The following is a 24,539-nucleotide window of genomic DNA, read 5'->3' as shown; positions in this document are numbered from 1 at the left end:
TTTTTTTTTTTTTATCTTAAATTTGCTTGTAAGCAGATAATGTACCATGAACAGTTCTCTCTACTAATGAAAACTTTTTGGTGCTGGGGACCATGTTTGAAAGCTTTTATTTATTTTTAAAAATAGGTTTTTATTGATTTTAGAGAGAGAGAAAGGGAGAGGGAGAGAGAGAGAGAAAGAAACATCGATGTGAGAGAGAAACATTGATCACTTGCTTCCGGACTGGGGGCCAAACCTGAAACCAGGGCTTGTGCCCTGACTGGGAATCAAACCTGCAACCTTGCATTTGCATGGGGAAGACACTCAACCAACTGAGCCACACCAGCCAGGCCTGCTTTCAAACTTAAAAAAAAAATTATTTATTTTTGTTACAGATATTCTCCTTTTTCCCTCATTGACACTCCTCCCTGTACCCCCTTCACAGTATTGTTGTCTGTGTCCACTGGTTGTGCATAGATGCATGTAAGTGCTTTGGTTTGTCTCTTCCCTCCCTGCCATCCCCCCTCCTCTGAGGTTTGTCCGTTTGTTCCCTACTTCTATGTCTCTGGGTCTGTTTTGTTCATCAGCTTATTTTGTTCATTATATTCCACAAATTAGTGAGATCATGTGGTATTTGTCTTTCTCTGACTGGCTTGTTTAGTTTAGTATAATACTTTCTAGGTCCCTCCATGTCATCTCAAAGGATAAGAGATCTTTCTTCCTTATAGCTGCATAGTACTCCATTGTGTATATGTACCACAGCTTTTTATCCACGCATCTATTGATGGACACTTGGGCTGTTTCCAGATCTTAGTGATTGTAAGTAGTGCTGCTACGAACATAGGTTATATATATTCTTTCTGATTGGTGTTTCAGGCTTCTTAGGATATATTCCTAGAAGTGGGATCACTGGGTCAAATGGCAGTTCAATTTTAAATTGTTTGAGGTAACACCATATTGTTTTCCATAGTGGCTGTACCAGTCTGCATTCCCACCAGCAGTATGCTGGAGTCCTAGAATCCCCTTTTCTTTACACCCTCACCAGTACTTATTTGATGATTTGTCGATGGTGTTTTCAAACTTTTAAAAAAGATTGTTGAGGTTGGCACAAGCTTCTGCTAAACCCTTCACTGTATAATCTTATGGGACCACTGTCGTAAATGCGGTCTGTCATTGACCAAAATGTTATGTGATGTATGACTGTCCTGTTGTCCCCATTCTACAGATGATGAAACTGAGACAGGGAGGGTTAAATACTTGCTCATTGTCCTGTAATTATAACTAACTTACGTCATCTACTCCCCTGGCCTCTCCACCAGGGGTACAGCTGGAGCCGCCTCCAGCCCACCGTCCCCCACAGGTCTGTCAGCAGGTCCCTGCAGCCCACCCCATGTGTCCAGGACCTCAGTGAAAGGTGAGAGGGAGGGAGATGGCCTATGTGTGAAGGATAAAAGAGGCTCGGGCATCCCAAGGACCCTCCCTCAGGTCTGAGGACACCCTGCAGATAACAACAGCAAGACTCATACAGCACTTGCTATATATACCTCAGGCACTGCTCTGGGTCTTTGTCAACTCATTTCATCCTCACACATAGCCCAAGGTCCGTGCTGTCATCATCCCCCACTGAACAGATGGGGACTGACGCAGAGAGGGTAGCGATTGGCCCAAGGCCTGGAGCTGCTCAGTAGCATCACTGGGTCCAGACTGGCTCTCTGAGTGCGGTCCATGCCCTTAGCCATGGCACCAAGCTGCTGCTCGCTAGAAACGCCGCTGGCACCTGGGATGTTAGAAGCAGGACCAAGGCAGGACAGTAGGTTGGGAAGCTAAGCGAGCAGTGGTTCAGGGTTCTCAGTGGGGCCAGGAGAGGGCCTGTCCCTCAGTCACGCAGCTTGTAGGAACCAGCCTCTGATTCCCCGTCACCAACAGCAGATGGCTGCGGAGTTGGGGGAAAAGGGACTCAAAATGTACCCATTTCGAGGCATAGGAGCCAGGGAAGAGGGAAGTCAGGGCGGTAGAACCCTAACTCAGCTCCTCCAAAGGGGTCGGCTGGTGGGGTTGGGGGGCTGGGCTCAGAGAGGATGCTCTAGAAGCAGTTGCTGTATAAACCCCTGCCCTCTGTAGAAGGGCTGCTCCTACTGGGAACACGGGGGTCCTGGACTGGGAGTCAGCCACCCCAGTCCCAGGGAGGGTCATGGGTCTCACCTCTGTCCACCTGTCCTCAGGAGACTCTCTCTGCAGCACCCCTGTCCCCTTCCTTCCCCGCTAGGTTCACAAACACACAGTGGCCCAAATGCCAAATATGGCCTTCTGAGCCTCGGGTATTTTCTATCAATATTTCATGCCTCAAATAGCACTGTCTAAACACCACCTGTGAAATATGAATGGATTGAGGTTTTGACAAACAAATAGCCCAGGCGTAATACTAGGGCGACGAGCAGGGGTAGTGGATAATGAGGTTGGCGGGACCACGGGGACAGCAATCACATCCCTAGAGTCAGGCCAAGGTTTGTGGGATGACAGTCCTCTGTGTGCAAGGTCACAGGGAGCCAGGGTGCTGGATACAGGGCTGAGCTGGGGAGGGGCCGGGGGAAGAGGCGTGTGGAGCCTGCACCGTGCACTTGAAGGCCCGTCCCGTCCAGCCAGCAAGCAGGTGCAGGAGGTGGGTCAGTGGTCAGGTGTCCAGGGTCAGAAGGATCAGAGAAAGGCGAGGGCCATCAGGGTGCTGGTGGTCTTTACCCCCCCTCCACCCCCTGAGCTGTTCAGGCTCCCTGCCCAGCCCCACCCTTTAGGGCTCTCCTCTGTCCCCTCTCTCCAGCTCTCACCCTCCTGGGGGGTCAACTACCACACCCCTGTGTTGTTCTCTTGGACTGGCTCCCCCAGCCCCTGAGCCATCTGGGCAGGGGAGGGCGCCCTGCCTGGGTGACACATGAAGGCCCCATGGTCTTGGGCACCTCTCACCTCCCTCTACCTTCAGAGGCCTCTGTCTCCAGGAACCTCATCCCCAAGCTCCTTCCTCCCTGGCCAAGAGCCACATGCTGTCCACGAGGTCCAGGGCGCTCGGTCCTCAGTTTCTCCATGTATAAAGTGAAGGGGTTGGACATGATTTTCTCTGGCACTTGGCAGGTTCACAGGCCACTGCCTGCCCTCTCCACCCCTGACAGAACCGCCAGGCATCGAGGAGTTGCTCTCCGAGGTCAGAAAGCAGGTGGACGTGTCATGAGCTTCTCTGGCAGGCTAATGCGAAGGGTCTGCTGGAAGGCTGAGGGCCCAGCTGTGGAGCATGCTGGGCCCTCGGCCTGTGGGCATGCGAGATGGAGGGAACAGGGTGCAGTTGAGGCTGGGCCCAGCCAGGGGCTGGGCCCAGCCAGGGGCTGGGGATGGACACCTGGTGCCCAGTGTATACTGGGAACATGGACCCATTTGGGCTTGTTTGGAAGCACAGGGAGCCAGGGCAGCAGGGATGACCAGCTGGAGTCTTGTTAGCAGCTGGGTGAGCAGCTCATAGTGGCTCTAAGAGGAGCTGGTCACTGGGGGCCAAGCGCCAGCCTGGTTCCCCAGCAAGAAGTGGGTTAGCGGTAGGTCCCAGAGCTCCAGGTGAGGGGCTGTGAAGTCTTCAGCACAAACCAGAACTTTCCCTAAAGCCACTTGTACAAATGAGGACTCAGGTGCCAGGGCTCCCCCCAGACATCACGTGGCAGGCTTGCAGAGGACAGGCTGGCTGCAGACCCCTCACCAGCGGGGCATCTGCAATGGTTCTGCTGGGTCTGCCGTGCCTGGGGGCCTGGCCAGGCTCAGGCAGCAGCTTCAGGGCCAGCATCTGTGTTTGAGAGGGGCCAGATGACCCCACACCAACCATAAAATGGTCTTTGTTATCTAACCTCTTGGTGGGCATTCAGACCAAGCAGTGGATGTGGGAGCAGGGTGGGTGTTTGGAGGTCAGGGGCAGCCTTCGCCATCAGGAGCCACCTGCTGCCCCGGGCCAGTGCCAGGCAGAGAGAAGGGTTCTAGCTGCTTGTCAGAAGAGGGTGCTTCATCTAGCTCCCTCCTAAGGAATGGACAGGATTGGTGGTAGCTGCTGACTTCCCAAGCCTACAGAATTGGCGAGGGTGGTGGTGGGGGTTTTCTGTCACCCTTCACTGACGGATTGGATGGTGGGGCAGATCGCTCAGGAACAGAGGTGACCTTGAGAAAATGTGGATGTCAGAGGGAGAGAGCCATACTCTCTCCCTTCCTCAAACTACTGCCAAGGAGCCTTCTCAGCACCGGAGCAGTTGATGGAAACTTCACTGCTGCCGCCTCCCAACTCAGGAGGCTGTAGCCTTTGACTGCATGATAAGAAATTGCCAGGCACCTTCTAATTACAATTATCATCATCGTGGATGTCTCTCTTAATTACTTTCTTATAATTAGCTGTTGCTTTTTCCTCAGCATTTGTGTACTTCGCAGATTTGCTGACATTTGAGAGCCTCAAAATAGGGATATTTGGGGAGGAGGGCAGAGAGAAGGGGGAAACAGGAGAGGAACCTAATTTTCAGGCCACCTGATAAATTTCAGGGCTTTTTTTCTTGCTGTTAATCCTCACCCAAGGATATTTTTTCCATTGATTTTTTAGAAAGAGTGGAAGGGAGGGAGGGAGGTGGGGGAGAGAGAAACATCAGTGTGAGAGAGACACATTGATTGGTTGCTTCCCACATGCACCCCAACAGGGGTTAGAGATTGAACCTGCAACCCAGGTTCATGCCCTTGATTGGGAATCAAACCCGTGACCCTTCAGTCTGTGGGCTGATGCTCTAACCACTGAACCACACTGGCCAGGGCAAACTTCAGAAAGAAATTGAGGAAAGCAAATGATGGACATGACAGGTCATTTCCTGAGTGGATGGGGAAAGAACAGGAGTGTGGGTTTAGGGCCTGGGCTCCGTGGAGCATTTCCGAGTGTTAAGCCTGGGAGAAAATATTCTTGAAAATCCACCAGGGCTGCCATTTTTCAGGCTTGGGTTTCATTTTAGGAAACAAGGCTGGGATGAAGCACACTCTTGTGGGATGCATTCTGGAGTTAATTAAATAACTGAGGTCTGGGGTAGCTTGATTTTTCTCCGAAGCCAGTGATGCGTTCCACACAGCCCCGGGCCTCAGGGAGTCATTATAGAGTGGTTTATGCTTGACCAGATGGTTGGTTTTCACTGTCTGTTCTCCCTCCCTCTCTCCCTGCCCCCTGTAGCCCTGTGTACGGAGGAGTGTGTGCACGGCCGCTGTGTTTCCCCGGACACCTGCCACTGTGAGCCCGGCTGGGGAGGACCCGACTGCTCCAGCGGTGAGTATGGGGTCTGCCGGGCTTGCGTGGCCCTCTGGCTCTGGCTCAGGAGAGTCCGTGCTGAGTACACGCTGAATTCTTTGCATTGGGCTGCAGCTGCCTAGGTGAGCGCAGGCGTCAGGAAGAGGAAGACCTGCCGTTTGGTATCCGATGGCACTTGGTGGGGAGGACGCGAGGGGTGGGGGGGTAATGGTTGTGGAGATCTGGAGGGGCACTGTGTGTTGTGTGTTGGGGGGGGGGTTGTAGTGTCATCTGTACAACTCTGACTTTTGATGAAACACCTCTAGATGTGGACTTTGAGGGTGCAGACCCAGGAAGTCACTGTGGTCAAGGCCTGGTCCTTAGCTTTGCTACTCCAAAGGCTTATTTTTGTGGATGTTCACAGAGGCTCAGGCGATTGACTCATGAGGCTGGAGGACACTGGGATGCCTCTGTGTGAACGGGACAATTGTAGGGGCAAGTCACTGTGTTTCTACATCTCTCTGGGGAAGACTTCCTGGTAAGCGCAGAGTGAGGCGGATGCTCTTGGGACTGACGAAGTGACTCACAGCAGCCCTGGGCTGGCCATTGAGGGGACAGGGATTCCCCACAGCTGCTCAGGGGTGTTGTCTGCCAAGAGCCCAGAAGAAGGCAAGTCCTCCCCTCTGGCTCATTTCCCCTAAATACTTGCAGATGACCCCCTTTCCTTTGGTACATCTTGCAATCAATGACTGGTTAAGACATGGTCTATTTGATTTTCAAAGAGGCCTTGAATAGTGTTGAAGCCAATTTTCTTTCTGCTTTGAGCTGGGCTAGAGTGTTTTATTTATTTTGTTAATCCTCACCTGAGGATATTTTTTCCATTGATTTTTCAGAGAGAGTGGAAGGGAGGGAGGAAAGGGGGAGGGAGGGAGGGAGGGAGGGAGAGAGAGAGAGAGAGAGAGAGAGAGAGAGAGAGAGAGAGAGAGAGAAACATCAATGTGAGACAGATACATTAATCAGTTGCCTCCTGTATGTGCCCTGACCGGGGCTGGAGATCGAACCTGCAACCCAAGTACATGCCCTTGACTGCAATCAAGCCTGCGGCCCTTTGGTGTACAGGCCAATGCTCTAACCACTTAGCAACACCGGCAAGGGCTAGAGTGTCTTTTTTATTGTGACCTGAGTAGATGACATAGCTAAGCTGACCCGTTAGGGTCTAGCCCCCACTACTGACCCATCTTTGGGAGCCGCTGTGCCACAGTGACTGCAGTGGTGAAGAAAACTTGGAGAGGGAATGTTGGCTGCACTGTGGCCCAGTGTGGTACTGTTGCCCTTTTCCACTTTCTGCGGGGAGCCTCCCCGTCTGCCCAGTGATGAGAGCATAGCGAGGCTACTGGATGTGCTTTTGCTTTGAGCCTGGGTGGTTCTCTTGGATCAGGGAGTCCAAGATGTGTTTGGGTTCAACACACCAAGTGTGTCGGTGACTGCGGTGGCCTCCTCCTTCCATCAGTGTCACTGTGTTGAGGTGGAAGTTCTTCTAAGGAGCTCAGTGGACAAGGCCACAGACTGTGTCTGGAAAGGCAGTCACCCAAGAGCAGTTGATAATAGCCACTGAGGCCACATAGAGGAAACTAGAGTCCCCTTCCATGGATCAGCCTTTCAAATATTAGAAAACAGGGATCACTTCCTTCCCCCAAGGGTTTTATTCTCCAAGCTCCTTTGTTTCTCACATGACGTGGTCCATACTGCCTTCCCCATCTGGTTTCTCGCCACCGGCTGTGGCCTCTACTCCTTTAAACTAGTATTCCTAGGTCTGACCACATAATTGCAGGCTTGTAGGGGAAAATAATAATAAAGACAGGTACTATTTATTGAATTTTACTCTGCACTAGACACTTGATCCTCTCATTTAGTCTTCACAACTCTACGGCATAGGGAATTACTATTAGCCCTCTTTTACAGATAAGAAAATGGAAGTACAGAGAAGTTAAACACTCTTCCACAGACACACAGCCAGTAAAGGATAAAACTAGGACTACAGTCAAGCAAAAACCTAGGCCCTAAACCTAAACACTTAATTATTATGCTCTCCTTCCTCTGGATGCTCAGCCTCTATTAATACAGCCTTAGTTTGAAATAGATGAGAAAACGTAGGTGCTCACAGGGGAAGGAAGGATCTGCTTGAAAGCTGTGGCCTGAGGTATTGTGGTGGAGACAGAGGATCAGCTGTGGGGCACACATTATGACTCGGTTTACCCCAGGCAATCTGAGGCTGTACGCTGTGCCGCTGGACGCCCGCGCTCCCGCCTGTGCTCTGTGGTGCCGCGAGTCTTTGTGAGGCCGTGTCCACCGGGACGGCGTCCCACTCAGTGCCGCGTGTGTCTCTGGAGATTTCTGTATGGGATCTGTCATGCACATGTCTATACACGTGACACCCTTGCAGGGAAGCTTTGATTTTCGTTTCATTGAAAGCATCATTCTTTTTGTTTTCTGATTCTAAAACTATACCCGTTCATGTTAAAAAGAAGATTCAAACTGCACCAAAAGAAGAGACCGAAAGGTCGAACCCACACTCCCAGGATAACCTCCTCTGGCACTTGCCCTCCTGTTATTTCTCCACACATTTGCATCTGGAGCTAGATCTGGATGCAACTTGTATTATTTAGATCAAAGGTATGTGCTATTCTGCGATTTGCTTTTTTAATTCAACTTTGTGTCATGTGCTCATTTCCTTGTCAGTAAACATGAATCTCCCTTCAGATTTTTAATGGCCTTATGGAATTATCGTTCGATGGATTACCAAAAGTATTTAACTAGTCCCTTAATAAGCATTTAGGTTGTTCCTGATAGTTTACTATTTGAGGCCCACCAGCCTTGAGGCTTGTTGGTTTCAAAATTTATATTTTTCAGAGTTCAGGAATGTGAATGGTGATTCTATCATATATGACACATACCCCCAGTCGGGTCTGGGCAGTACCCCGGGAGGAAATATAATAATACTTCTAAAGTGACATATAACTGATCACATCTGGTGGCTACAACCACAAATCAGTTCCATGAAGATTTTGTCTCTAAATGAATTTTGGTGCCTACCTTAAAAAAATTTTCTTTTGGGTTTTCTAGAGATTTTTGGACACCGGCTCTGTGTAAAAATACTGCAATAATTCTTCTTCTGCATAAATCTTTGCCCACTTGTCCCAGTTTCTTCTTAGGATAAATTCCTGGAAGTGGCAGGGAGGGTCATAGAGATCCGTCATCCCGCTGCCGGCCCCTGCCCTGCCCTTTGGGGCTGCCAAGGGATTTATGACTTTGATAGTTGTGAAGGGGACGGATCCGGTACTGGGGTGGGGATGGGCGACTTTTCTTTCTCTTACAGACTTATAACCCCATAGCCTGATTTCTTTAAGGCCTGGACTAATTTGTGTTCCATAAAGGAAGTGAGGTGATGCTGATTTGCCTGGTACGTGGACACACATCAGCTACTGTGGATAATTCTGAGCTGTTAGACCGACCAATACGGGGAAATGGAGTTGGCTGCCTGCTTGGTCATAAACCTCCATCCTATAGAATAATGAAGAGTAAAAGGATGAAATGTCAGTCTACCCTGCGTAAAGACGACAGAGTGACTCTTATTAAATTGCACTAATCTCACAAGTGGAGATAAAAAGAAAAAAAGTTTTCCTATATTGAATATCTAGCTTTTTAAAGTAATTAGGAATATTAAACCAGTGACAATGATTGAGATAGAAACATTATTCATAACTTTTATTTCCGCACTGGGCAGTGATCCAGTGTATTTCATTTATGAGGTTTCGGCTGTAAGGAGGACGTGAGCCAATTCCTAAATTAAATATGCCCTGTTAACTTTTATAAATGTTACTGAAGAATCTTGGAAATTTAAGCCTTCAGTGTATTGTTTAATTACGGTATTTCTTGGGTCCTGCTTCTCAGCCTCCCATGTCACGGTGCTTTGAAGTTTGGGTTCTGGGCTATGGACTAACATTTTGGTTTTGGTCTCAGGCTGCCCCAGAAGGGCTGGGTTAGACATGACAGAGAACCACACTCCCACTTCCCCACTGCCTCTCACAGTCTTACATTCCACTAAGCTGGTTTTGTCCACATGCACAGACAGCGTGCAGGATGGGAGAGCTCACTCCACAGTGTCTTACTGTGCCCCTCCCCCACAGTGCTGGGCCCGAGACAGGACGGCAGAGCCAGCCTGAGTAAGGAAGGCAGCGGGCACCAAGCTGGGGCACCACCAAGAGTAGCTCCTGCCAAGTCAAATGTGTTCTCATCTTGAATGGTGTGTGGGACCCCTGGCTGACTGGGCTGTCATCTATCCTTGCAGATTAAAATGAAACATATAACAGCTCCAAAATATGCCCACACTCCTAAACTAGCCTGGCATCAATGCTTTTCAAACTAAGGTATGTGTTGGCTGGAGACTTTTTCTGTGTGTGGTAAAATGTACATAAAATTTACCCTTTCAACCATTAAAATTTTTTTTTTTTGTTAATCCTCACCCAAGGATATTTTTTCCACTGATACTTACAGAGAAAGAAGGGAGGGAGGGAGACAACATCGACTGGTTGCCTCCTGCACGGGTCTTTGGAGCACAGGCCAATGCTCTATCCACTGTGCCACACTGGCCAGGGCTCATTTTAACCATTTTTATTAAAAAAAATTTTTTTTTCCTTTAGTATTTTTAGAGAAAGAGGAAGGGAGAGGTTAGAGAGAGATAGAAACATCGATGAGAGAGAACATCGATTGGCCACCTCCTGCATGCCTCCACTGGGGATTGGGTCTACAACCTGGGCATGTGCCCTGACCGGGAATCGAACCGTCAACCGAACTGGCAACCTCTTGGTGCATGGGTCAACGCGCAACCACTGAGCTACACCGGCTGGACCATTTTAACCATTGTTAAGCGTACAGTTCTGTGGCACTACATACAATTACTCGGTTGTGCTACCATTATTACCATCCTTCTCCAAAACTTTTCCATCTTCTCCAACTGAAACTCTGTACCCATTAAACACTAACATCCCTCTCCCCACTCCCACCCCCTCCCTGGCCACAAGCAGCCACCATTCTATTTTTTTACTACAAATTTGACTATTCTAGGTATCAATAACAAGAAGAATCATACACTATTTGTTGCTTTGAGACTGGCTTATTTCACTTAGCATAATATCTTCAAGGTCATCTATGTTGTAGCATGTATCAGAACCTCCTTGCTTTACAAGGCTGAAGGACGTTTTCTGGGTGTATAGACCACATTTTGTTTATCCATTCATCTGTCAGTGGACACTTGGGTTTCTTCTACCTTTTGACTCTTGTGAATCACGCTGCTGTTAACATGGGCATACAAATATCTCTTCGAGTCCCTGCTTCACTTCTTTTGGATCTGTACCCAGAGTGGATCGCTGGATTATATAGTAATTCTATGTTTATTTCTCGAGGACTCGCCATACCGTTTTCCACAGCACGTACACCATTTTACATCCCCACCTGTAATACACATCTTTGTTGACATTTGTCACTTTCTGTTTTGATGATTGCCGTCCTAATGGGTGTGCAGTGGTGTCTCACCGTGGCGTTGACCTGCATTTCCTGATGGTTAGGGACGGGAGAGGTCTTTGTGTGCTTTCTTGGCCACCTGTGTATCTCCTTTGGAGGAATGTCTGTTCAAGTTCTCTGCCCGTTTTCTAAAACTGGGTTGTTCTGTTGCTGCTGCTGAGTTGTATGTGTTCTTTGTATATTTTGGATATTAATTCTTATCAGATACATGATTAAAACTACTTCTTCCCATTTCATGGGTTGCCTTTTAACTCTGTTAATAGTGTCCTTTGATCACAAAGGTTTTTAATTTTGATAAATCCCAGTTTATAGATTTTCTTTTTCTTAATCCTCACCCAAGGACACTTTTTTGTCTTTATCTTCAGACAGAGCAGGAGGGAGAGAAGGAGGGAGAGAAGGAGGAAGAGAGAGAGAGAGAAACATCAATGTGAGAGGGACACATCGAGTGGCCGCCACTCACACAACCCTAGCTGGGGCTGAGGACAAACTGCAACTGAGGCACGTGCCCTTAGCGGGAACCAAACCCAGGACTCTCTGGTCCGCAGGCTGAGCAAAACCAACCAGGGCTATAGATTTTCTTTTGTTGCCTGTGGTTTTGGTGTCATATCTAAGAAATTATTGCCAAATCCAATGTCATGAAGCTTTCCTCCTATGTTTTTAGCTAAGAGTTTTATAGTTTAAGCTCATGCACTTAGGCCTTTGACCATTTTGAGTTAATTTTACACATGGTTTAAGGTAGGGGTTCAATTTCCATTTTTTTCACACGTGGCTATCAAGTTTTCCCAGCACCATTTGTTGAAAAGACTTCTGCTAATGATTCTGGAAGCGATAGAGTTTACATTTTTCACTGTATAATGGCACATTAGTTACCTGATAAGTAATTTAAGCAGTTTCTTATATTAAAACATACAGATTTATTATAGACTGAATGTAGAATTGGCATTTTTTTTTAATATGATCATTTGAGCCGTTAGTGGACCTTTCGCTGCTATGCTGTTAGGCATCCCGACGGCAGGGTTATTTTAGGGGTGACGCTTGAGAAGCAGTGGGAAAGGCAGGACGACCATGACCAGAATTAAATCTCCCAGAGCTGGCAACTGTCTGCAGGATGGTCTACAGAGGCATCGGGGCTCGAGCCCTTTCTCCACTGCATTTTTGGAGACTCTGCCTTCCCTGCAGCATACTGGGCTGTCTGCAGTACCCCCACTGTGTGTGCCAGGCTCCTTGGCTCAGGATTGGCATAAGGGCTCTGGCCCAGCCCACACTGTGCCATCTGGGGTGCTCCAGGAACTCTGCACTTTCCCACAGTGCTCAGTGCTGACCTATTGGAGCCAAGAGTCATACGACCCACGTGTCACTGGCTTGGGCATCCTGCAGCTCTCTTCACGTATATGTCAGCCTGTCTTCACATATTCCTAGAATGGAGTGCTCGGAATTACGGTCTAAAATCCCCAAACCAAATTCCTGGTCGCTGAGATTTCATGATTTAACTTGAAACCATTAAATCAAGAGCTGGTTGGGACCTCAGAAATGGTGTGGTCTAGTCCTTCGGTGTTACTGAGATCCAGAGAAGGGAAACCACTTGCCCGAGGCTACCCAGGAAGGTGGCCCAGTGTTACTGAGATCCAGAGAAGGGAAACCACTTGTCCGAGGCTACCCAGGAAGGTGGTGGCAGAGCCGTAACTTAACCCCGGGCCTCCTGACTCCCATGCCTTTGTCTCCTGCCCGCTGCTCTTGGAGTTCAAGGCTAGAGTGGTCTTAGAGGCAGATGGGTCTGTAGCAAAGCAAACGGGCCAGGCTGTTCTACAGACTTCTGCGCAGGTGACCTAAAGGTTCCAGACCCTTCTGGTTCCTTCTCTGCACAGGCCTGGAGGACAGTCATGACTACAGGTCAGGCTGGGGCACTGGGATTGGGGACTTCCAGAGGGGTCAACCCTGCCATCTGCCTGGCTTGAATAGTATGTCATGGAGGAGTCCCCATCTCAGGGACCCTTGGACACACTTCTCACTGATGAACTGAACACGGCACAGTCTGGCAGCACAGGACGTGGGGGCAGAGGATGTGGCCGGGCTTCCTGCCTCTGTCCTGGAGCAGCTGAGGGGACCAGAGAGGAGAAGGGCAGTGCCGGACAGAGAAGTGAGCGGGCCCAGCCACACGGGTCTGCCGGGAAAGGCCCTGCCTAAGCTGTGGGGATCCTTCCCGGATGGAACCCTAGTCTGAGTAGTGGGAAGGGAGGAGGGAGATCAGAAAGAAGCATGGGCAGGGGAAGCACAGGATCTGAAAAGGAAGGTGAGTGGGGATTTCTGCTCCCACTGTGTGCAGATGCTTGGAGAGGTCATGTGTGTTATCTCCATCTCACAAGCAAATAAATCAAAGCACGAGGTAGTGGAGTAATTTCTGATATTCACCCAGCTAGCAAGTGGCAGAGTCAGGATTAGAATCTAGAACTTGTGTTCTTCCCACAGTTCCATGCTGCCTGTAAAGGGATGGAAATCCTGTGCCAGCTTCCAGTCTTACCTTTGCCTGGGTGACCCTAGCTAGGCTCTCCCCTCTCTGTGAGCCTCAGTTTTCTCATCTGTAAAATGGGAAGGTTAGCGTGGCCAATCCAGCTCTAAAATCCCATGATGCTCTGTTTTTGTGAAGTCAAAATGCAGCATCATGTCACTTATCAAGGGCCCTGGTGACCTTCCCACTGACCTTTAGGAGGGCAGTCTCCTCCCCACCTCTCCCCCTCCCACCCTACTGTGCACAGCCTTCTATGGTTCTCTCTCTTGTCCTGGGACTTGGAAAAGGAGTGAGGAGGGGCACAGCCATGGGGAGAGGCAGCCTATGACTCACATCCTCGCCTCCCCCGTGTGGGGGCTCCTGGTGAGCCCTGGGTTGCTTCTTCTGGGAGGGGTGTGTGCAGAGGGGCATTGTGCCAACAGGGAGGCTGCAGCTCTCCAGTTCTTTATTCACTACACTGAGCCGGCTGTCAAGGTTAAAGCGACTTCAGATGAATCACCACAAAGCAATTATACTTGCTGGTCCTCGGTTCCTCTCCTGCTGCTCTGCCCAGCCCGCGGCCCTCGCAGAACCGCCTGGGCCGCCTTCTGCCGGCATCTGCCGTGCCCGTGGGCCTCCCCGGGATGGTGGGCTACGCGTCAGCACCGCACGCTGGGCGCAGTCACCGTGACGGGGACAGAAGGGAGCTGTGGATGCAGCACAAGTGCTTGTTCAAGGTCTGTGTGTACGACAGGATTGCTGTGCACCTCAGAATTCTAATTTTGAACAAAAAAGAATTCAGTAGCTGTGTTCATAAACTCAATAATCTGTTGGCTCGGTGTTCTCTGTCCCTTGAGTTCTATTTAACGCACATTTATCGAGTACTTCTCAGGTGCCAGGCTGCCAGGGGTCCAGGGCAGAAGTGGGGGGGCCTGGGGATGAGGAGGGCATAGCCCCCACCCTCAGGAAACTTGAACAGAAGCGCAAACCACCAGTACAGAGAGGAGGGAGAAGGACGAGTCTAGGGAGAAGGAAGGCTCTGGCTTTCATGGGAGGGGCCCCTGGATAGCTCAGGAAAGCCATCGTGGGAGGTGGAGGAAGGAAGGAACCAGAAGTGTGCTGTGGTCTCATTTGAGATGAAGAAACAGGCACAGAGAGGTTAAGCGAATGTCTGCGGTCCCACAGCTAGTGAGTGTCAGAGCTGGGTCTGTCTGACTCTTTCCACAGGCCACGGAGGAAGGGGGATAAGAAATGTGAGAACCAAGTCATTTGTGAGGAGCAGGTGATAGAATCTGAAAGAGACCTCAACTCAGCCCCTGCCTGAGTCCTGGGGGCTGGAGCTGCAGGGGAAGGACAGCGCGGATCTGCTGGCCTCTGTCTCTTTCCCCCCCGGCCATCCCCTCTCCCAGCCCCCGCACCCCTCTGTTTGGACCGCCCAGCCTTGGCTGTGCTCTGGGAGCGTGAAGAGGTTTGTGTCCTCTCTTCCAGAGCCTCTTTCTTCCCAAGGTGCCTCCCTGGAGGAGTGAGAAGTGAGAGGCAGCAGACACAGGGTGCTGTGCCCTCACGGGGTCCAGACCGTGGTGTGGCTGAGGATGAGATGGGGCAGCCTGTGGAGGCCCCAGAACCCAGGCCTGAAGGCAGCTGGCCCCCCACTCCGTCTCTACCCCAGGACTAAGTTATAGTCTCATGATGGTGCCCATCAGGAAAGGAGGGGAGACCTTCTGCCCCCCAGGTCCAGGGAACCACGGAGGCCGTCAGAGAAGGGGGGGTGCAGCCAGGGCTCCTCTGGCTCCTTGGCAGAGGACGGCCCAGGGTTTCACTCCTCCCTCCTCTGCCCCTCAGACCAGGAGAGATGCCGGGACTAATCCGATCTGAGCAGGATCAGGAAGGCCCTAGCATGTGTAGTGTATCCTGAAAGTCAACTTTTTTACCTGAGAAAGACGGAAATTGGAGTCTGCACAAGCTGTATGTTCAAGGGGCTATTGCAGGGGAGAGGCGGGGTGTACATTCTGCCCAACTCAGCATCTGCTCCCTGAGAACAAAATAAATAAATGACACACAGGGAGTCCCAAAAACTGGGAAGAGGGAGGAGGATGGGAGAACCCTCCTAGAATATGGCAAAAGCAGAACAGAGGGGCAGGAGCCAAGTTGGCGTCATAGTGTGGGGCTGGCAGCTGGTGCTGACACCCCTCCCCAGCCCCACTTGGGCATGAAAAGGACACTGTGCCCCACCCACACACCCACACACCCACACATGAATGTGGCCTCTACTTCCAGGGTGGGCACGTGGGCTGAGTCTCCATGGGAAACACAGCTCCTAGGAGAGGGGAATCAGACACCTCCCACCTGCCCCCACCAGCCTGGAGGGCAGCCTGGAACCTGCGGGGAAACGGAGGGAGGAGGTGCCTCCTCTCGGGGCCAGGAGGGACCTGCTGATGGCAGGTCTGGCTCTCCAAGACCTGCCCAGTCTTACAGGACTTTCAGTTCAGTCCCAGTCAGCCCAGACCTGCTGTGTGCTGGACACCATGGGGAGCGCTTACTTCAGGCTCCTGCTGCCCCACTGCCCATGGGGGGACAATTAGCACCCGGGTTACAGCTGAGGAGGCTGAGGTCCCGGGACAGTGAGTCATTCACTCAGCTGCTCCAGAGTGTGCCTTTCCACTGAGGCATATTTCTACCAGAACACAGGGCTGTGGAGGAGGTGACATTTGAGGCTGAAAGGTGGGAACTCGGGGCTTTGCTCAGACTAAGTCAGCTTAGACTTCTCTCCTAACTAATATCCAGCACTGACCATCCCATGCTATCCCATTCATTATTCCTCATTATCCATCACTATTTTCCCCATATTTCAGATGAGTACACTGAGGCTCAGGGAGGTTAAGTACCTGGCCCAAGGGCACACAGATAGTGAGAGGCAGAATCAGGATTTGAACCCAGGCAGTCTGTCTCTGGAGACCACACGAGTGTTGACGCTTCCTCACAGGGCTCCCTGCCTTCCCTCTCCAGCACCTCTCACGCTTGGGAGGTAGGGAGGTGGCTAAAAGGGAAACTAGATCATGTCACTCCCTGCTCCTTTACCTTCCAGGGAGTGTCCCAGCTCCTTGACCAGGCTCCAGACCCCTCTGGGCGTCCTCAGCATGTGCAGGCACCTGGTGGGCATTCAACACAGTGCTAAGTGGGGTCCAGTGGATCTGTCCTCCCCTTTTATCATGTTTTTGTTCCTTCGAATGATGCTCAAGTGGTGGTGCTGAGACCAGGGAAGAGAGTGGGGGCTCTGGGCTGGATGCTTGGGAGAACTGAAAGCCATGCCCCTTGATCTTCCAAAGCTTCTTCTCTATCGGTGTTGCCCAGGCACACGCTCCCCAGGATTGCAGTGTGGGGCCAGGAGGCAGGCTGGTCCTTCAGAGGAAGGCAGAGAGCACGTCCAGCTGATACAGTGGGAAGGATGCTGAGAAGGCAGTGGAACCAGAGCTCAAAGAGGGATGAGACGTGAAGCTTCAGTAGTCAGGTGTGGAAAGAGAGGGCATTCTGACTGACTCACATAAGCAACGGTACTAAATAGTAAGCAAGTCCGTGTGGCTGAAGCAGAGGGTGCCTGGTGGGGAGGAGTGGGAGCCAGGCTGCACTGATCGGCCGGGCCAGGTGGTATAGCCCGAGGAGCTTGGACTCTTTCCATGGCCTTGGGGAGCCCCTGAAGGCTCACTTTGCATCATCTAAGTCTGCATTGTTTTCTATAGGGCAACCTCCTAACTGTTTCTTCTCCCAAATAACCTGTGACAGATCTGGGCCTCGGTATAGGAACAGAGTGGGTGTTGTGGGCTCTGGTTTACCCCCCTAGTCCTGGGTACGCCCTCCAGGCCAGCTGGACCATGCTCTCCTTCCCCTGCCCCTGACTGGAGATGACCAACGAACATATGGCAGGTTATCTTGGCATTGTGGGGAAGCAGTTTGGATGTGGGGAGTCCACTGTGATTTAGAGTTGGTGAATGGATCTGGAAGGGGGGACCCGCAGAGGCTGGGTTGGACATGTCCTGACACCTTTCTGCCTCCCTGGCCGGACCAGAGGAGTCCTGCCTGATGGCTCGTGCGATGTCCATGGAGAGCGCGGGGGCTGGATCTACCGTTCCCAGCGTCTCCGACCCAGCCTGCCTCTCGGGGCAGCTGTGCCCTCCGTCCCCGGTGCCCAGACCCCAGCAGGCCCCAGGCAGGCGGCAGCTGCCCAGCAGTGCTCTAGCAGCAGAGGCAGCCCAGAGCCGGGGATCTGTCACCCTCTAATAAGGGAGGCCTGCTCTGGCAGGCTGGGGAATAGGCCTCAAATTGAATAATTAATAAAGTTATAAAAATATGTCTACTCTATGGCCAGAATAATTCAGCTCAATTAGAAGCAATTATTTCTTGCAGTTATGCCACTTGCTATTTTTTATGAACAGCTGTAGCAACAAGACAGGATTCCCAGATTTGGCTGCCTACGTGAGAGGTTCTGTTGAGACCAGTCCTTCCCTAGGGCTTCTTCCAGATGTGAAACATCCATCTTTTCCATCCATCCATCCATCCATCCATCCATCCATCCATCCATCCATCCATCCTTCTGTCTAACCATGTATCAGTTTATCCATCTGTCCATTCATCTATCCCTTCATCATCTATCCATCTTTGCACACATCCATTTGTTCATCCATTTATCCATCTATTTTTCCATCCATTCATTCCGTGGACATTTCTTGCCCTTCCAAGTGTCCGTATGCTAGGTTCTGGGCAGGTGGAGACGGTAAGACCCTGCTCCTCCAAGCCCAAGCCAGCAGACCTCTGAGTCATGCAAGTCATGCCTGGTCCTCTTCAGAGGTCCTGCCAGATATGATTTTCGTCCTTCTTCTTTTTCCACGTATTCCAGGGATACACGTGTAAATATTTGGACGTATCCCTATCCTTGAGCCAGGAAATAGGCTCCTTCCTAAGGTGGTTCGGTTTCTTCACCTACATTTGAGAGTTTAGGGATCTGATGCCTTGAAAACACCCACTGCTCTGGGCTCCAACTTTTTATCACGTGGAGATCAGGGGACGTGGGGTCCAGTTCTGCCCTGGCCTCTGCCTTCAGTATAACCTGGATAAGACATGTCCTTTTCCTGGCTTATCTGTAAAGTATGAAGAATCACTGTGCCTCTGTGAGTTCACAGGGATGTCAAGAAGCTTGGACCACCTACTAGAGACCCAAGTTTGTTTCCTGGAACACTGGGCATAAGTTGAATTCTGAGTTAAATCAGCTCATACTTTATAGGCACCCTGCAAGAAACCCTTCCAGAAAGCCAGTGCTCTTTTCGCAACAAAGACCTCCTCCTGATTTCTCTGCTTGGACATTGAGACTGTTCTTATAGTGCAGCAAAACCATGACTCAATTTATTAAGCCTCCACAGAGCCCCTGCTCTGTCCTGGAAAAATCTGATAGCGTTATCTAGTGAGTTATGTTGCAGTCACCAAACGTTTATTAGGGGCCTGCTGTATTCAGGGCTCTGGAGATGCAGGTAGACCTACATCCTGACTCAGAGTCAGCCTTTCCGACCGGGTTCCCTTTGGCCTCATTGTGAACCAGGATGTCAGAGCTAGCAAAACAAAGTGAAACGGGGAGCCACAGACTGGGAGAAAATATTTGCAACACATGTAGTTCTCAAAGGATTGATATCCACAATATATATATTTTATTTTATTTATTTATTTTCCTTTATTGATTTTAGAGAGAGAGAGGAAGGGAGAGGAAGAGAGAGACAGAAATATTGATGAGAACATCGATTGGCCGCCTCCTGCATGCCTCTCACTGGGGATTGGGCCCACAAACTGGGCATATGCCCTGACTGGGAATCGAACCCGCGACCTCTTGGTGCATGGATCCAAACTGGCTAGACACACAATGTATATTTTTTAAATCTTACGGATCAATAAGGTCAACCTAATTCAAACACTGGCAAAGAATGTAAACATGCACTTCACAGAAAAAGGATATCTTGGGGTAATAAGCATATGAAAAGATGCTCACCTCACTGATCATCAAGGAAATGCAAGTTAAAACTGAGAGATGCTGCCATATCACACCCATAAGTTGAAGAAAACTAGTTTCTGATAATACCGGGTATTAGTAAGGATTCAGGCAGATGGACACTCTCAGATGCTGCTGGGGAGAGTTTGAATTGGCAGTACCATTTAGAGAGCAATTTGATAATTCTAAATAAAGCTGAAGATAATACCAATGCCGTTATACCATCTTTGTCAAACATTTCTTTCTACTGCAGCTGAGATCAAGAAATGTATTTTATATTGTATTCTAGCATATACATATTCACACACTGATATTTTAAGATCTCTTCTATTGAATTTTTTTTAAATGATAGTTGTGACCCTTTACATTGATTTAATGATTCTCTTCTGGGTTACAACTTAAAGTTTGAAAAACTCTGCTCCTGAGACCTAGACCTTGGCATGAGCAAACAATGTATCATTGTTTGTAATGGGGAAAAGCTGTGAGTAGCCTAGAGGTTCCTCGAGAGGGCAATGGATAAATGGTAATATATTCGTAAATGAAATCTCCTTAGCCGTTTAGAATAAACTAACGTCATACCTGTCTACTTAGATGAATCTCAAAGATATAATATTGAGTGCAAAAAGCAAGTTGCAGAGGGCTACATACACGCCATACAATATCATGTATATACAGTTTAAAAGCATGCAAAATAATGAATATGTCATTTATGGCTGCATTTGGATGTGGTAAAGAATAAACACAGACATGGAAATGATAAACACTAAATTCAGGATTAGGTAACCTCAGGAGGGAGGAGGAAGGCATAGGAATGATACACAAGAAGTTTCAGCTTGTGATGTTTTATTCTAAAACAGAAACATCTGTATCAAAAATGGGGAACATTAAGATTTGTTCGATGAATGTACTATGTTTTAATTTTCTCTAAACTTTGCAATATGCTTGACATATTCCATCTGCAAAAGAGAAGGCCTTTGTCACCTCTTTCTCCACCTGAAGAAAAGAGTGTTAATTTGTGAACTTGGGTGTTCATGCTATTCAGTTTGGTTCAATGAATGTCTATTGAGCACCTACTGTGGGTCTGATAGTGCCAGGTGAGATGCATGGACTAGGCAGGAAGGGGGGAGGATGTTACGAGCGAGCACTTGGATCTCAGCAAGGGCACAGGCTGACACCCATCTCTGCAGATACTCATGCATACCCCGAGGGGCCAAAGTTCAGAGCCTGTGTCTCCCTGGGGAATCAGGGAAGTCTCCCTGGAGGAGATGAGGACTGAAATGGGCCTTGAAGGACAGAGATTGCCTGGTTAGGGCTCTGGAAAGGAGAGGAATCTTGAGCTCCCGAAAGCTCCAGGTCTGCATGGGAAGGAAGTGATAGGGCCGCCGAGGCCTGGGGACTGGAGCACTACAGCTAAGATGGGGAATGGTGCCCTTGACTGCGGTGCCCAGCAGCCAGCGGTGGGAAATGTGAGGCTTGTGGACTGCATTAGGCCTCGTTTATCGCAGTTAATCCGTTCCAGACTCGAGTGGTTGCACCTGGCGTTGAAGGATTCCTGGGGTGCTCGAGTACATAGGCCTACAGTCCATTCGTACAGTAATTGTAATTGTAATTGTAATTGTAATACAGGGGTGTATAATTGACTCAGACAACCGAGCGTGCGCTGTATCATTTTCACTGTCTCGATCAACCTTTTAATGAATATATTTGAAAAAAACCACAATAGAGTGAAGTCACGAAAGCCGAAGTGGTGAGGGACAACTGTACCAGCTAACATCACACACCTTTCCAGATTAGCCCGACCAAATATAGCAGGCTAACTTTTTTTTTTATCCTCACCCGAGGACATTTTTTTGCATTTATCTTCAGATAGAGGGGTAGAGGGAGGGAGAGAGAGAGAGAAATATTGATGCTAGAGAGACACACCGACCGGTTACCATCCACAGTACCCCAACCAGGGCCCGGGGAAGAACCACAACCGAGGTACATGCCCTTAGCGGGAACCAAACCCGGGACACTCTGGTCCGCAGGCCGACGCTCTAACTGTTGAGAGCCAAACTGGCCAGGGCTAGCAGGCTAATTTTTAAGTTGACAATTTTGTATGGCCCGTGAATGATGTTATAAATATCCAAATGGCCCTTGGCAAAAAAAGAAAGAAAAAAAAAGTTCCGCACCCCTAACAGGCCAATGGAGTGGAGAAGTGAGAAGTGGGTCTAATTCATCACTGGGGCTCAGGGGAGCTGGGTTCCCAGAGGCTGTAGGAGACTGGAAACAGCCTGCTCACTGCAGAAAGGCACAGCCTCTCAGGGAAGCCCGCTCCACCTGCCATCCTTGGTTGAGGGCCCCAACAGGGAAGAGGGGACAAGGTTTTGCTTAAACCCCAAACTTCAAATTTATTTGACTCGCTCCCAGAGCCCTTGCTATCCATCTCGGGTGGCGGGGCAGAGGTGTGGCTGGACTGCACCGGAGGTGTCTGTCTCAGATGGCTCGGGGCATGGCCACATGTCTTACCAGAGGCGAGCCCCTAAATCCTCCTGACTTGCTCCCCTTCTAGTAAATCCAACCAGTTTAAAATAACTCTCTCCGACCTTGAGGCTGGTGCCAACGCTGTGTCATCCATCAGCCCTAACCGATTTCTTATTAAGGTTCTGCTTTCCCCCTGGAAAAGTTACCACCTTAAATCAAAGGGCGGATAGGACAAGGGAGAAACAGAGGAGTTGGAGACAGCAAGTCAGGAAGATGAGGTTCTAGTCCTATTGCTGGGGTGAGATGGGTGACCTTCCCAGGCCTGCAGCTGGCCTGGGGCGGGGGCTGAGGACAAAGTTGTCTGACGCTGTGTGGCTTGGAAAGGCTGCCAGGGAGAAGCTGAGAGGAGAGCCCCTTCCTGAAGTTTCCCAAAAAGCTAGCAGGCAGAAGGCTCAGGGAAAGTGGACTCATAGCCCTGACTGCCTTTACCCTTCATTCATCCAATCACCTATGAGTACAGTTCACTTAGTCCATTCGTGTGGGATGCCTGCCGTGTGCACCTGTTCTGGGTTCTGGGGAGACTACAGCAAACAAGACAGAAGTGCTGCCTTCATGGAGTTTACCTTCTAGTGAGGGAGACAATTAACAAGCACAGAAATAAACACGGTAATTTCAGATGTTGGTATGGAGACAATAAAACAGTATTGAGTGAGGCAGGGTGGCTCGTGATGGCCTCCCTGAGGAGGGAACATTGCCAAGACCTGAATGATAAGATAAAGCAACGACCAGAGGGTTGGTGTGTTGGTAAACCTTATTAGGACTTGGTCTGTTTTTGACTCAGTAGAACAAAGTTTGCTTTATGCACGGAGGACAATTGCTAAGCCAGGCTCTGTTGAGGATTTATAAATAGATAGGCAAGTTCTTCCCCACACAGTGCCGTCAGTCTAGTAGATGTGATCACCCAACTACCCCAGGAGCCATAGGGCTTTGGGTGGGACCACAGCATAATGCTGAGAGCTGGAAGACACAACTGGGATCGGGAGGGAAGGGCTCCTGGAGGGCAGAGCAGCTGCAGGGAGTCACGTGGCAGGACGTGGGCTCTGCGAACAGCCCTGGCCTGGGCCTGGATAGTGCTCATTTGTTTCCCCGGGTGCAGATCCTGAGTGGGCGCATGTGTCCTATTAATTACTGAGTGAGCAGGGCAAGCAGCAACTTGAAGTTGGAATCAGCTTTCTTTTAATAATTGGCAGTAGGATGAGTGTTGTGGATTGGTTTTTTCCTTGCTGTTGCTGCTGTCAAAGAAAATTACCAGGGTTTCCCCTCATTTCTGCACTGCATGTGTCTCGGCTCCAGCCCTGACTGGGAACCAGGAGCCCTGATGTCCAGATCACCGGAAATGACAGGTCTCGCAGTCAGCTCAGGGTTTCTCTGGGAGAGAGCACAAACCACCGGCAGGTCTGCTGTTGAAATAAGCAACTCTCCTAAGTCAGTACAGTTTGCTTAGTAAATAAAGATAAGCAAGACAGACTTCTCTGCGTTTGGTCTCAGTGCTCAACGTCTGTGGACATTGGTAACAGCCAGAGGGTTCAGAGAACAACAGACATGCAGTGACTTTCAGTGCAGCTTGAAAGCTGATTGGCTGATGTCTTCAAAGGCCAGCGCTCAGTCTCACCATGGGAACTCCTGGGAAGCAGGTCCAGGCTGGCCCTGGGAGGCGAGGCAGTAATGCTGCCCCTTTCCTGAAGGAACGTAGTCTAGTGAAGGGGGACAGCGTTGTGGTGCCATCTTACGCCTGTGTCCACCATAAGGTGAACCTTTGGTGGGGTTTTTTTCGCCCCTGCTCTGTGCAGCACTTGGCACAGAATAGAACAAGCAATGCGAGACACCCTGGCCACTAAATTATCGAGATGCCACAGCTGATATGAATGACAACAGTCATTGCCTAGTTCTTGGGAGGGGTGATCAAGCTAATGCATAGTTTCTTCTCAATTCTATGTTTGTTTTTTGAATCTTCCTATAACTTTTGACCTCTACAGCTTCTTGGCTGCACAAAGATCTAGGGACAGGGATGGAACATTATTAAGCACCTACGATGTGGTGGGCTCTGGGCTGGGCACACATAGACATTGGTCTCTTCTAATCCTCCCGACAGCCTTGCAAATCATTCTCAGTCTGCAGGTGAGGGAACTGAGACGCGGAGTTGTCAGGGAGAGGCAGACTGATTTGGGAGACTACGTGCTATAAGATAATATTTGCCTCAACCCAAATTATCTAGTTAGCTAAGACACCCCCACACTGGAGCTAGCCTCTGATCAAATACCGGGTTACAAACCTCTGAACCAAAGATTGTCAAACACTGCTTTTGCTCAGGGGTGATCCCATAATGCTGAGTGTTCCTCCTTTCCTGTCAAAGTGGATGTCATTGTCACATCAGACATCCATGACCCTGCCAGGGAAAGTTTAAGCAGTTGAGGTTTGGTCACAAACGAGTCACAGTACAGAGGTGACATCCAGGGCAGGTGTGCCTTTCATGTTTCCAAAGCCCAACTCTCCAACTGCTCACTGCAAGCTCTGATTGAAGGGACAGCCAAGCCAGACACAGTTCCCACAACTCCCAGGCTCTACGAACTTTGCCAAAGCTGGACTTCCCAAGCCCTCACCACCTATGGGGGCAGCCTTGTGGCTGTCCCTCCAATGAGCTCTCCCCTGCCCCAGAGCCCAGACAAGTG

The 24,539-nt window shown here is 49.9% G+C and overlaps 1 protein-coding gene across 3 annotated transcripts in view; it reads left to right on the top strand.

The window, feature by feature from the left end:
• MEGF11 (multiple EGF like domains 11) overlaps positions 1-24,539 on the top strand; it is a 223,635-nt gene that overhangs the window by 49,984 nt on the left and 149,112 nt on the right. For all 3 annotated transcript variants that reach the window (XM_036260506.1, XM_036260495.1, XM_036260485.1), the window contains exon 4: positions 5,201-5,293. In XM_036260506.1, the coding sequence (XP_036116399.1) occupies positions 5,201-5,293 (93 nt within the window). The remainder of the gene's footprint in view (positions 1-5,200; positions 5,294-24,539) is intronic.

The sequence above is a fragment of the Molossus molossus genome, unplaced genomic scaffold (assembly GCF_014108415.1).
Source record: "Molossus molossus isolate mMolMol1 unplaced genomic scaffold, mMolMol1.p scaffold_m16_p_1, whole genome shotgun sequence".
Classification (NCBI taxonomy): domain Eukaryota; kingdom Metazoa; phylum Chordata; class Mammalia; order Chiroptera; family Molossidae; genus Molossus; species Molossus molossus.
This window is presented reverse-complemented; position numbering and strand designations above follow the sequence as displayed.